This window comes from Lathamus discolor, chromosome 1 (assembly GCF_037157495.1).
Source record: "Lathamus discolor isolate bLatDis1 chromosome 1, bLatDis1.hap1, whole genome shotgun sequence".
Lineage (NCBI taxonomy): Eukaryota > Metazoa > Chordata > Aves > Psittaciformes > Psittacidae > Lathamus > Lathamus discolor.
In genome coordinates this window covers 35,149,153-35,163,212 of record NC_088884.1, presented here as the reverse complement: position 1 = coordinate 35,163,212, position 14,060 = coordinate 35,149,153, and the positions used below count along the sequence as shown (strand labels likewise).

At 38.9% G+C, this 14,060-nt stretch overlaps 1 protein-coding gene across 5 annotated transcripts in view; it reads left to right on the top strand.

The window, feature by feature from the left end:
- Window positions 1-14,060, top strand: part of SEMA3D (semaphorin 3D) — a 145,850-nt gene that overhangs the window by 80,220 nt on the left and 51,570 nt on the right. For all 5 annotated transcript variants that reach the window (XM_065667276.1, XM_065667292.1, XM_065667304.1 and 2 more), the window contains exons 6-8: window positions 2,295-2,388; window positions 5,652-5,780; window positions 11,816-11,958. In XM_065667276.1, coding sequence (XP_065523348.1) covers window positions 2,295-2,388; window positions 5,652-5,780; window positions 11,816-11,958 — 366 coding nt within the window. The remainder of the gene's footprint in view (window positions 1-2,294; window positions 2,389-5,651; window positions 5,781-11,815; window positions 11,959-14,060) is intronic.

The window sequence follows — 14,060 nt, the reverse complement described above, 5'->3', positions numbered from 1 at the left end:
GCTTCTCCAGATAGATGTGACAAGGCAGAAGGGTGCTGAGGACAGGCTCAGTGACGCGAATTTGACAAGCGGTTGAAAATATCTCCTCGTTTTAGGAAGCCAGGAGTCCTATGTGGTAAAACAAAGCACTTCTGTTGCAGATCCATTTTTTGGGGGGGTTGGTCCCTTTTTTTCTCCCTCCCATTCCCCATTTTTTCATCTCTGGGTTATAAGAATGGATAATGGTTGTTTGGTAATTAGCAACCTCTACAGGAAGCTGTAGATGCCTGGGAGAGCCAGGGCCTGAGGCAGCCATGCAGAGGCTGTTGAAGCAGGCAGTTCTCTGCTGACCTTTGAAAGCTGCTGGTGGATCTGCCCAGCGCTTTGCTGCCCAGTGCCGGTGCTGTGAAAACAGAGAGGAAAACAGTGTGGATCAGGTGACTCAAAACCACAGCAGACACTGCTTTTGAAGCAGTACAAATCCCCTATGGGATCACACAATTAAAGGGGATTAAAGTCCTAGTCTTGCTATTGCTGAAGTCACTGCCAAAACTTTTCTTGGCTGGTGAATACGTTTGGCCTGGTTGGTGCTGTTAGCCACAGCTCTCCAAGGGATGCTCTTTTCTTTGAAAGCTTTGTTCAAAGTGAAAGCAGGAGGTTAATTCTGTATGAATGCCTCGTGGTGTCCATTAGTTTGTCTGGGTGAAGTATGAAATATTTCATGTTGATCTATAAATCCCTCAGTTCCTTGAGTACTGCTGGACTTGCAGCCAGCCTCTTCGTGTGTGATACAGCAAAGGTCCTCTGAGCAGCTCAGGACTGCACATCTTAGAAGAAAGGAGGATGGGACACTGGCATTTTAAATTTATTTTTTTTCCTTGATGTGCTCTGATCCACTTCAGCAGCCTGACAATTTGGTTTACCTGATATCGCACAGGTTTGGGAAGATGAAAAGGGTGGTTGTTAGATGATTACATTCTGCTTTGTATCAGATAGGATTGCTGGAGATAATGGAATTTATGTTGACAGATGGAATTGATTTTTCTTTTCTCTTAAGGAGCTTAATTATTCAGTAACCTGGGCTCTTGTCTTCTGAGCCAAGAGAGTTTAGGAGACACCTGAATGAAATAGAAAGGCTTGGTCATTTGTAATCTGATGTACATTAAGGAGAAATTGAATTAATGTGTTGTAAAGTCTGATCCTATGTGGCTGTCTTTGGGCATACTTAACTGTCATTTGTACTCTTCAGTCCTCTTGCAAGGCAGAGTTATAGAAACAAATATTTAAAACCACTTCACCTTTTTTAAAGTAATTGTTTAAATCATAGAGGTGTTTTGATTTTTAATTTTAAACTAGCTTCAAAAGTTAAGTCTCTACAATAGACATTAAACACACAATGATTTGATTCTTGAATACCAATGGGATTGTAAGTATCACTGTAGGTAGGAAGGTATGTTAACAGCACTTCTGTAGGCAATCTCCCTTCTCTAACAGCAGCAGAATTCTGAAAATCAAGCCTCTGTACCTTCAAAGACTGCACTTCACTCCTCTGAGCAATCAGTTTACCTTCAGAAGGACTCACTACTAGTTTTAGGTTAAGCGTGCTTTTAGGAAAGTAATGAAAGGATCAAGTAAAAGCGTCCCTGCTGGCAATTCAAAACTATAATAAAACTTCAAATTGATGCTCGCAACAATTGTGTTGCTGATTGCCCACTGAAAACATCAGGAATAGTTTTAAAATAATTTATTTTCTTTATCTTCTTCTTCACCCTTGTTCCGTGACCCAGGAATTAATCACACTATATTTGGGGACCACAAGGAAGGATCTATTCTGATATCTATTGTATCATTAGCCTTGTTAAAAATAACAGGAGAGAGCATATGCTGCTTTCATTTAAAAGGGCTGAACTGTGTCTGCTGTGAACATTATTCAGCAGTCCCTGGAGAAATTTAAGTCAGCCAGAATCCCTTCTGGGTCTCCTGTTGCAACACAGTCTATCAGCACTTTCCCAAATAGAAGCCAATAACTTTTAAGTACAATCCAGCTCTTAATTTGAGTAGAAATGAACAATGCATCTCTTTTTCTGAAAATAATTGTATTTTTTTAAGATTTGTGTCTCTATAGAGTGAACAGGGTATGCTAAAACAATGAGAAAAAAAATCTAGATGTAAAACAGAGACACAGACTGTAAACATCAATGCTGAGATGGCAGCTGTGCAATCTAACACAACTTCGCTTTGTATGTTAGCATAACAGTCTATGTGAGTGTTTCTCTGCAGCTATACCAGGATAATGAATATGTATTTGTTCTCAGGAAATGGTATTCCGGCTGGATACTCAGAACTTGGAGTCTGGCAGGTTGAAATGCCCCTTCGATCCTCAGCAGCCATTCGCTTCAGTGATGGCAGGTAAGAAATCATCAGAGCCAAGTGCTCCTCTCAGATGTGTGATGGCTTCATATGTGAGCCTGGGTTTAGAGTTTCAGCAGATGTCGTCAGTGGAGCTCCACTGGTGTTGGTTGTGTTTCTGGTTTGTGCTCTCAGGGGCCTTCAGCCTCCATACGTCAAGGGGCTGGAAATGCAGCAACACAAACAGAGCCATTTGAGTGGCTGCAAATCTCTGCCAGTTGAGCAGAGAGGTGGTTTCATCCTCACCCCGTCATTTCTCCTTTAAGAAGACAACCAAAAAACCCCACAGACAGACAATGTTTGAAGCGCTTCTGGGCCTCTTTCTGCAATTATCAATATGTTCTGCCCTTTGAAGTCTGCTGACATCCACTATTTCCATAAATAAATTTTTGAGGTTTCTATTTACTTGAGTAGCCACTTCTGAAGCTGGAAGCCTAAGAACAAGATAGTGCAATCTGCCTGCTGTGTGCATCACAGCACTGTGTGGTCTGACATTTGGTGCCGAGGAATGTCAGCTTGACCTCCGGATTTCAAATCACTATAAGAGCTACTTTTGTCGTGGTTTGGTTCATAGCTTTAGACAATTTTCATTTAACTTGCCTGTCAAGCGTATGAATACAAGATAAGAGTGAAGCACCATGACGTTTTCATTTGCAGCCAAAGAGCAGTGGTGACAATGCTTTGAAGTATCGGTCACTCTGTGTTATAAAAAGAATATGACTAATGTTCAGTCTTTATTCTCAGATAATAAGATAGATGATTTGTGATTCTGACCCTACAGATGGGGCAGGACTTCCTTTATTAAAAACAATAGATTAAAGTCAGTGCTTATGCTTCTCAGGGACCCCTAGTACTATTTAATGACCATGAAGTCTATTTTTAAAATGGGTTTCTAGAAACTTTTTTTTTTACTTTTTTTTTTTAATGCAGTAGAACTCCACGATTTATTATAGTGTTGTCTAATTTCAGTAGCACTCTAGTGCTTTGACTGCTCTCTTAAATCTTGTGAAATGAAGAAGCTGCTGTCATTCAGCTACCTAAAACATGAACTTCAATGTATAAGAAACTTTGGGCTAGATAAAAATTAATGGTCAGGGTATTCTTGTATCCCTTTTCTGGCTGTGCTTGGTGTCAAGTGCTTCACAATAATGTACAAGGAGCACTGTAAAGAGTTACAGGCCTGACCAGAGCATGCGTTCTTGGCCTGTCTTTTGATAATTACTTATTTCTAAAAGTACTAGGACAGCAATATAGCTCACAGATAAGATACTGCCCTGGGACTCAGGGGAGCTCAGTTCCTGCCTCTCTGCCACTGATGAGAGGAGTAACCTTTGGCATGTCACTTCTCTCTGTCTAGCTTTAATCTGCAAAATAGTGATAAAGATTATTGTGCCCTTCAAAAAGAGCTTTCTAAACAGTTGTACATATATGAAATAAATAATATATCAGTATATTTTCACTCCTGTCTGTACGTTAACACAGCTGAGTGATTTTCATTCTTTGTAGAAGTATCTAGTCTCTGAATTCCACATACATTTCACCCCGATTAAATGCCACAGGTAAATTTGGAAAGCTGCCCTTTTTAACTGAAAAATCACCTGCTCATCATCCATCTTCTGTTACAAATTACTGCTCACCAAAACCGTTCTGGACATAACTGGAACTTGGAATGAGAGATACCAAAAGCTGAGAGAAGTGCTGAAAAAGCCTTGTCAGCAGAGCCTAAGCAAAGATGGAGAATTTCTGTTAGCCCTTCAGTTACATTGATCACTGAGTGCCTGTCAGTTAGCAAACACCAATTACCCTGCCCATTCCTCATTATGACAAATACCTTTCAGAATGCACTATTGTTTCTTTACAAAGGCGACATGCTGTCTGAAAGATGTGCTTTCCAATACTGTCATGGACATAATACGTAAGTAACAATAATAATGAGGTAAAAAGAACGCTGATCTTTTTTTTCTTTCTGAATAAAGTGCTTAAGGTGAATCATGGGTTGTGGTTTTGTTAGATTTTTTTTTTCCCCCCTTGATCTCATATTTTTAAGTGCATTTACATCTTTTGCAAATGAAAACACAAACATGCATGTTGAATGGTATTTGCTCTTCATTCACTCTCAACAAAAGACTTCTCTCTGAAAGATCTTGTGAAATGTTTCCACCCAGAGGATCAGAAAACCTGGAGAAGGAGCTCTGGGAAGGGGATTTTTATGTATCATATAGCTTCTTATATGATTATTGTTTATGAACATGAATCTTTTCTCCTTTTATGAACTCCAGGGATTCATTGTTGCAAGTCATTAAACAAAAAACAAACTCCTCTAAACACTAAAGCTATCTTGTTATTTTGCAGAAAAAAAGACTTGTAACATGCAGTAAAAAACTGACAGTTATTGATAGTGTTTCTTTGCTTCTTTTTAGAAAATAACAGAGATCTGAAGTGAAACAGAAAGTATTGTACAATTCTTAAAGTTGTGAAGTTTTGCATATTCCACAAGGCTGGCAGGAGACTAAATAGTAACTGCAGTTGCAGCAAGCAATGTACTGCATTACAGATAGTTTCCTTGTGAGACAAATTCTGTCTGCCTTATTCAAGCAAGATGTCTCATTTATTTTTGTGGGACCACTCGCTATGTTAAAATGATCACGATTTGGGTCTGTAGCCATATCCCTACTATTAACACATTACATAGTTGAGAAGAATTCTCATGGTGCCTAAATTCCTCTTCGTGAATGAAGTGTTGGATAGAGATCCCTACACCAGGAACGGGCCAAGTTGCAAAGTTCCCATAGTGAAGCATCCATCATGTTTACTAGCTCAAGCCCAGGAGCAACAAAGCCGTTGGGGCTGCAGCAAGCCTGGGACACAAGAGCTAGCTTCAATGCATAGATGGTCATGGCCTCTCCATGGCCCCCAGTTACACGGTCAGTGCTCAAGGGGCAGTATGCACAGATTGAATATACCTTCATACCTTTACGAGCCCAGCCTGGGGAATTTACATTTCTGAGTGCCTAAAAGGTCTGAAAATTAGACTTGGACTCCTCTGCTTCTAAGGCATATAATTACCAATGTTACCCACATTTAAATGTAAATTACATCACAGAATGCAAAATCCCATTAAAATATAAATCGACAATACTTCAAATCATTAAATTTGTTCATAGGCCAATTAAACACAAGTGTTGTTCACTGAACAAAACACAAATAGTATCAATTTTGTTTATCCTGCAGATGTAGAACCCCTTTTTCTTTTTCATTTGCAGATGAGTATCTTTATGCTGGAACAGCTTCTGATTTCCTTGGCAAAGACACTGCTCTAACACGTTCTCTGGGCCCTTCTCACGACCACCATTACATCAGAACCGACATTTCTGAACATTACTGGCTTACTGGTAAGATCCCAAACATATGCTGTTGTCATTTGCATTGTCCCTGCCTCTCTGAAGTTAATAGCCCCTTTCTTACATAAATATATGTCCAGTAACTATAAATATAGATACTGTATCATGGTATCTTTAGATTACATAGGCTTTTTTGTAAGAAAAAGCTCAGTGGAATAAAAATGCACTTGAGAAAAGTCACAGAGGTGAAAGTGCTAATTAAGGAAAGAGTAGGAGCATGCGACCTAATCATTCTTTCATTCTTTGATCTGTACATCTGTGTATAGTCCTGTAATTGGAATAATATAATGACTTTAATGCTTCTATTTTCAGTCTTGTTGGAATAATTTTTTTCTAAACCGTTTTTCCGATCACTCCCGAAAGCTGTTCCCTACAGCATGTGGAAATGACAGACTAGAAAGTCCTCGTTTTTAGGCAGGAAGTCTTTTTTTTCTTGTCTTTTCCTTTTCTTTTGAGGAGGAAAAATACCCTCTGTTACTGTGAGGATCGTTTTAAAACCACTAAGGGCACCCTAAAATAGCTTCCCAAGCAAAATACTGCTTTTTCTTGCCCATTAAAAAACATTCTGAGCTAGTAAATCCTTTAAAAAACTGGTTGCATTTACACCCAGCAAGTCTCAAACCACACACAGAGTAACATGGAAAACTTCGCTCACAAGCAAACCCTGCTCAATTAAAGCATCCCGCTTTTAGCCGTCAACTGTCTTTAAAGATGTGGCAACATTGGCCCTGATTCAGGATGCCTCTGTAACTATTATGGGTGTATTGTAAAGCCAGGGCCTGCTGACCACAGGGTTAAGTTGTCTTCCCATCAGACAACTTCTGAAAAGGATAATTTTGCCTCTTAACTCTTTGAGACCTCAACAAGAGGAAATGTTCCTTTTTTATTTTATTTTTCATTCCACCCAGTTCTCTCCTTTCTTCTAAGCTGTTGCCTTACATTTCTGTCTAGGTGTAACTCTGTAACCTCAGGATTTCTCCAGTGAGATGAGGAGGAAAGGAGAAGCCATATAAAGTCCTTCTACTGGTTTAAATAGGAAAAGTCCTTCAGGCAGATAGAAAAATCTCATATCTGACTCTGGTGACTTTCATCTCCTGTGCTCAAACCCTTTCTTGTCCCACCTTTCCTATCTCTTGTCTCTTATTTCTACAAATCCCTTGTGCAGTGTAGACCAGAAATGGGTTGTAAGTGATACGGACCAGGATGTGTCCTTCCAGCAGGCAGTTCTCTAACTGTAATTCACTGTCCAACTGAATATACAGTTTTATCACTGGCAGCCTGCTGATGCTTAGCATGGAAAGATGGCTTGGGTAGCAGCTTTCCTAGGGGATGCTATAACATCCAAAAAAGAAAGATTTACTGCAGTTTGGCCCTGAGGAGCATCTGGTGTTATCATTATTACAGATCCACCTTGATGAGCATTACAGGGTTCAGCTCCCAGCCCAAAAGAAGTTACAGCTTAAATATCCAGTTCCAAACATTTCTTTGTGCTATTAATGTTTCTTCATGAGCAGTTTGAGGCGAGTACAAGAACACAGAATAAACTAAAGGTTTGAGAACAGTTTATGTGTTCTAGTTTGGAGGCTGGGTGGGGGAAAGGCTGTCTGCCTTTCTTCTCTCTTTTAGGTTGATTCATGTTTTATTCTGTTTTCACTTAAAGCATCTGTATTTATGAAAGTTTTCTAAGGAGAATAATATATTAATATGTCTGGATTTGAAGAACAGCTTTAGTGTGTTAGATTGAGACGTGAAAATTACCCCACACTATATAAACACTGAAGACCCCATATATTCTTCAGGTTTACCTTGTTTCCAGCCATATAAAAAACTACAGCCATGCTCTGTCTAAGACTTCACATACGCAATCCATGCAGTGTTATGCTAAGAGGCATAGATATAAATAAGGTGCATTTAATATTTTGAAACAGTGCTTTTAAGGTTGGAGAAAATTTTGAATGCAGCTCTAAATGATGGGATCATATCCTGTGTCAATAAGTAGCTGGTATAATTCTAGTTTATTGTGTAACATTACCAACTGCATACCATTGTGCTTTCTGCCAATATTGGTTAAAGAAAATATTTACTTGATTTCAGGTTTAAAACTCCCATCTCATCTAAATCCCCTCTTCCCTAAATCTACCACCCATTTACCAAGCATGTGTTAGACCTCCAGGAAAAGTTGTACATACTCGAGTAATTGTACAATTAGAAATAAATTATTTCCAGGCATGACTCATGTTTTACTTAGGATAAGCATAAAATGTGTAACTTGCTTTTTACCAGAGGGCTGAGGAAGTTTTGCTGTAATGCACCCTAATATTTTTTAAGTTTAGCCTTATTTTGTTTCTGAAAACAGGATTATCCTTTCTTGAGGGAAGGGAGGGAAAGACAAAGCATAAGGGAAAAAATGCGTAGGATACCTTCCAGTTCCTTGCAAGGCATCTCTGTCTTGACTAATTAAGACATGCCGTAATCTCAGTGACTGAATAGCAGCTCCATGGAGGAGGAAAGGAGGAAGGCAGCTGATCTTTCCCATGACTCACGCTCCCACAAGCTCATACTCCTCCACAGAGTGGCATTGAAGACAGAGGAGATGCTGCCTCTTCTCAGACTTAAGCCATTCTCCTGCAGAGCTAAAGAATCGGGTGCTCCTGCAGCCACTGACTGGAGGCATGTCACCCATGGCCATTGCTGGGCACAAGGCACGTGGAGCTGGTGGCGTGACTGCAGACGGCAAAGCCACTTACCGGAACTGACTCTGCACCACTCCACCCCAGTGGGCAGAGCAGAGCATCTCATGGTGGGATACCTGAGACCTACATACGTGCATGCACTAAACAGCTGCACATTCCTCCCCCTTTATAGGAAGCTAAAACCATTGCTGGATGTGTGCTTCCCTGAATTGCTTCTCCCCACCACCCACCCCCACCTCCTTTTTTTTTTTGTTTTCATTGCACTTTAGTCAGTTTTGCAGGGCAAAGACTTGCAGGCAATGACTTCTTTATATTCTGTGAAACTTGGCTGGGATTCAGCTCACTTAGCAGTAAGAGGCAAAAGTTAGTATCCTGTCTGGGCTCAGTAGTTTCACTTGTCTCTGTAATTTACAGAGAGAGGTGGCACTTCCAGAGGGTGACTCACCCCACCTATTGTAGGCATCTGTCTGAAAACAGAGTAATTCATTGTCACTTTCTTCCTTGTGTCCCTCCTTGAAAGAGCACCTGAATGAGCATAGGTTAGGAACTTGACTTCTAGATGGTGAAAGGTAAATGAACTGAGCACTGTCTTTGCATTTAATCATGCTGTGTATTTCTGGCAGCCCAACTATAAAGACATGCTGCCTCCCACTGTATTGGGTTGCTTTTCCATTTCTTCATGTTCTGGGCTTTGCTACTCATTTGCTATGCTCTTTTTCTGAGCCTAATGCATCTTACTTCCATGCAGGTCTTACTACAGCATGCACAGTTGAAGTGTCTTAATCTTCTGCTGGTGTTAGAAGGGTGTGATAGCCGACAGGTACCCAACAGCAAACATGACCACCCCACAAACCCAGCAGTGAAGGATTAAGTGTAACAGCTCTTCCCACTAAGCCACAAAAACATGTTGAAAAAAGCATAGCAATACCTGAATTTATTGTACTCTCTGTTGTCAGAGCTCATGATGCTTTTGATCCCCTACAATCTAGCCATGAAAGTAGTATGTGGGAAAACTGTCTATTAAAGCTATTAGGGGGCAAAACTGTGCATATGGGAAAACAAACAGTGGTTTAAAATCATCATCATATAATTTGTTTCCCATGCAAGGAATCAGAAAACCTAATTCATAGTTGGTTTAAAGACACTTTTCTATACTGTATGGATGGGTTACAAAAGATGAGACAAAGATCTCATTTGCAGAACATTATGTGCTTTTCAGATCATGATCTCTTTCATTATGTTTTTTTCATTCTCTTTGTCTTCATATTTTACAGAGTATTTTTGTTTGGATTTCAACTTCAGTGTTTTCAGTTGTGTTTTAAAATCAATAAATATCTGTATTCCTTTAATTTGTTAGAGATTCTTCTAAATCTGTTCCAGGCATTGGTATTGAGACATTTGTTTTTGCATTTGGCTTGTCAAGTAAAGCGATGAATTTAATTTAAAAGAAACCCATATATTCAGAGTTCTGTTATGTGAATATGGATTTAAAAAATCAATATGAAATTCAAAAGCATCCTATAAAAGTATTTAACAGGTTTTCCTATTAAATGCTTATTTAGCTAACCACATATTTAAGGAAACGTACTGAAAGCGTATTTATGTATTTATTCATGCTCAGAGATCTAATCTTCAAAGTAGCCTTACAGGCCCTGAGGGGTAATCGAATATTTTCTTTAAGCTCATTTTGAAATCCTAACTTAAATTTATGGAGCTTGATGCCTGCACCATTTAATTTTTCTGCTGACACCATTCTATAGTGTCAGAAAGGTTTAAAATGGAAGCAGCGCTGTAGCTATTTTGACCCATAAATTTACTCTTCTGTCACAGAGGTGCACATTCAGCACTTAAACACATCCCATTTTGTCTCCAGCTTTTGGTAGTAAACTTTTGAATCAAGGACCCTTTTTTTGTCCTGTGTATACTATAAGGTTCACGGTGAAAATCCATCAAGGCTAACGTAAAGTAACAGCCATTATAAAAAGAACAAAGGCATGAAGATACATTAAAAGCTGATAATAATATTTCCCACATATCACCAATGTGCTCTGTTTGCTCTGCCATCTCACAACGTCCTCCTTAGTGCATTCTACTGCAGCCTGCCTGCTTATGGGGGCAAAGACTGTGTATTTTATTGCTGAAAGAATGTATTTTAGAGTCAAGGGTCTCTTTGCACTGTATTTGTATAGCCACTTCTGGTTAAAGAAAAACATAATTGATCCAAGTGGCCTTAGAAGAGCTCATCTATTGTAGCACATTAGGGAATGTCTTTAAAGTCCCTTCTCCAGGTATCTGGTTCACTCATGGAAGGCAGGGTTGTTGCCTGCTCTGCTCTGCTGCAGTCAGGGACCCTTGGAATTAGTTTAATTGATGATTTTAGTACTAAGTTTAAAGAAAAAAACCCAATACAACCCAAAACAAAACAAAACAACAAACCACTGGTGAGCAGGCCTGCAGATCATGGATGAGGGAGCTGAGAAAGACAGTGAAAGGTGTATTAAATCCTTGGCTTCATAAATATGCCCATAAGATGCAGGCAGAGACATCCAAGCTTGTTTTGGAAGAGACCAGAAGTAATATCACAGCTCAGCATGTCAAGGCAAGGCATGCTGTAGCATTTCTTGCAAAAAGCAGATTTAAATAACCCAAACAGACCATGATGTTGATACCGCTAACCTGTTTTCACACAACAAGGAACTGTGTCCTTGAGGCTGACTAGTCAGTTGAGGATTATCATGTGCTAATTTGGGAATCCAAGTTGGGTTTGGTAGATATGGGCAGTAAGGTTGTTATAGCACAGATATGTAGGAAACATATAAAGCTGTCATTTATATTGCAGTTTTAATCCATCGGTCAATAAAGTTTCATTCATTCCTTTGCAAGCTGTCTCTAGAAAACGGTAGCGTATTTCTGTACTCATAACTGCTGCAATGTATAACTAAATTAATTTCAATTCTGCCATATAATTTCAGCAAATCTACCTAGCTTGGTGTTGGTGTCAAGAGCAATAAGTCAGGTTTTTAGGCAGTATTTTGTACTGAGAGTTATCTTATTTTCAAACAGAGAATGATAGCCAGTGCTGCATATTTATGCAAGTGCTAGTAAGGTATATACACAAAAACATTATACTGAGAGTAAAACATACACTGAGAGAATCTCTGGTGTTTTTCACTCGGAGTTAGTAAGAAACTTGCCACTACATGTCTATATAGTGATATTTTTATTTCACTGGAAAGTGCAACATAAATGCAGATTCTGAAGCAGAAATGTAGTAACAAGTAATAAAACTTTTCTTCAGAGTTTTAAAACCTTTTTTCTTGGGGAAACTTCTAGGAGCAAAATTTATTGCAACTTTTCCGATCCCGGACACCTATAACCCAGATGACGACAAAATCTACTTCTTTTTCCGAGAAATATCACAGGATAGTGGCACATCTGACAAGACGATCCTTTCCCGGGTTGGCAGAGTTTGTAAGGTGAGGACTTCTATCTTTTATTTTATTTAAAGAAAATAAAGAAGAAAAAAATTTTGATTTGTTTCTGTGAGAAATCTGTTTTCCCCTTCATATCAGAAGGAAACAGTGTTACTGTTAGTGAGCTATCATAACAATTTTTCTGAATATAGATTACTAATGTTGTCTGAAATTAACTTGTTTGAAAAACAGAATTAGTATTGACTGTGTACCTCTTTTTAAAAAGCTGATATGCTTATAAATTATAATCCTCTGTCTAAACAATAATGTATTTACCTTCAGATATGTAATAGTGACCTGCTTTGTTTCATAAGCTTTCAGTGAGGATTGACTTGTTGAAGTGTACACAATGGCAAGGTATGCAGGTTTTTGTGGAACATGCCCACTGAGTGGAGTGTTACTCAAACCCATCCCTTCAGCCTAGCTCAGTACATCGTTCCTGGGCATTACTGAGAGCTGGAGTCAGTCATTTGTTTCTGCACATTCCTGATAATCAGTTGGGGTGAGGGGAGGATAAAAATGGATAAAAATGTATATAGCTACTGAGCTACACCCACATCTGCCTGGAGGTTTTGTTCCCTGGGAAGAAGTGCAGTCCTTGACCTTCTTGACCAGGAGGAACCAGGCCCTGCATCTGGTGCAGTGTAATAAGTTTCATTTGGTTGGTGCCTGACCTCCTTTAAATGATTACTCCCTTCACTTTCTCTTTAATTTTTCCTGATTTTGCCCCTTATGAAAGATTTCCACCCCTATGGTATTTATAATGAAGACTCAGATTTTCAGGAGCTGCACTCTCTTTGAAGAAATGTCTCTGTCAAGGGCAGAAGCATCCTCAAATGATAAGAAGAGAAACTAATTCTTGCACATGAAGACAGCAGTCAGTGTAGAATTTGCTGTTTAACAGCCTCCTGGTTTTGTCAAGGTCTTTTTTTCCACTACAGCAGAAGAGTCTATTGATTTCTGTGTCATACATATTCTTTATTCACTCCTTTGACCCATAATACTATGGGGAGAGAAGCTGTCAGTGTAAGTGGTCCTATCCTGTCCTCAGGTCCTCATTAAATCCAGGTACCCAGGTATCACTGGTAAAAAAAAAAATCAGGAAAATGAGACTTCACTGTCCTCATGTTAGTAAATATAAGCTTTGAGCAAATGTTTATTTCATGTAGCTAACTAGGTATCAGCAGTACCATCACAGCAATCACACCAGTAAGCACATTTCTGTGATACTTTGTTCAGAAGTTTTCATTAACTTGCATTTTCTGAGCTATGTGCCCCTCCTGGCAGAGAAAAATATCTTCTTAAGAAGCTTGAAAATCAGTAAACAGACAAAAGAGTTCCTGATTTGCAGTAAGATGTGTGTAGAAGAGCACCCATTCAGCTAATAGTCGCACAATGCATCTACAACTTCTCTTCAGTCTGACAGACTCCTAAATCCAACTGAGATTTCAGCGACCACAGCCATTTCACACTTCTGTCCTTGTCATAAAGTGTTAAGAAAACAAAAAAAGCTTATTCATAAATCAGTTCTCTAGTAGGTTTTTAGCCAGGCTAAAGAATGGGTAATCTTTAGCTGGGTATTTCACAGCACTGTGATTAATGGCATAATGGAAATGCAAACATATATGATTTGCTGCTAGACATGGCATTTGCTGATTATGAGAAAGCACTTAATGCATTAGGAGAAATTGGTAGACAACATTTTCAAGCCAAGGCACAAGAGAGACTGTAGTGAAGTAAGATATATTAGCTACAGATCTCTAGCATCCTTTACCTAGAGAAAAAAGGAGATAAGGTATCAGAATAAAAGCAAATGTATTATAAGGAAATCCTAATGACCATGTGTAATTGTACCTCAAATGAGACTAATTTGTAGAGTAGTCATGTTAATGGCAAAAAAAAAAAAAAAATCTTGATTTTTATTTGTAATAGTCAAAGCAAAACAATGGAAACTGATAAGTAAGGTGATTAATATTAATGTTAGTTTTGTACTGTCTTCTTGATTTACTGAGCACTTCCTGATGGATACAGAATTCTCTTGAAAGTTCAGACGCCTATTTTTTTTTGTACATTTATCTTGATTGCCTGCAAATAAAAAGACATTA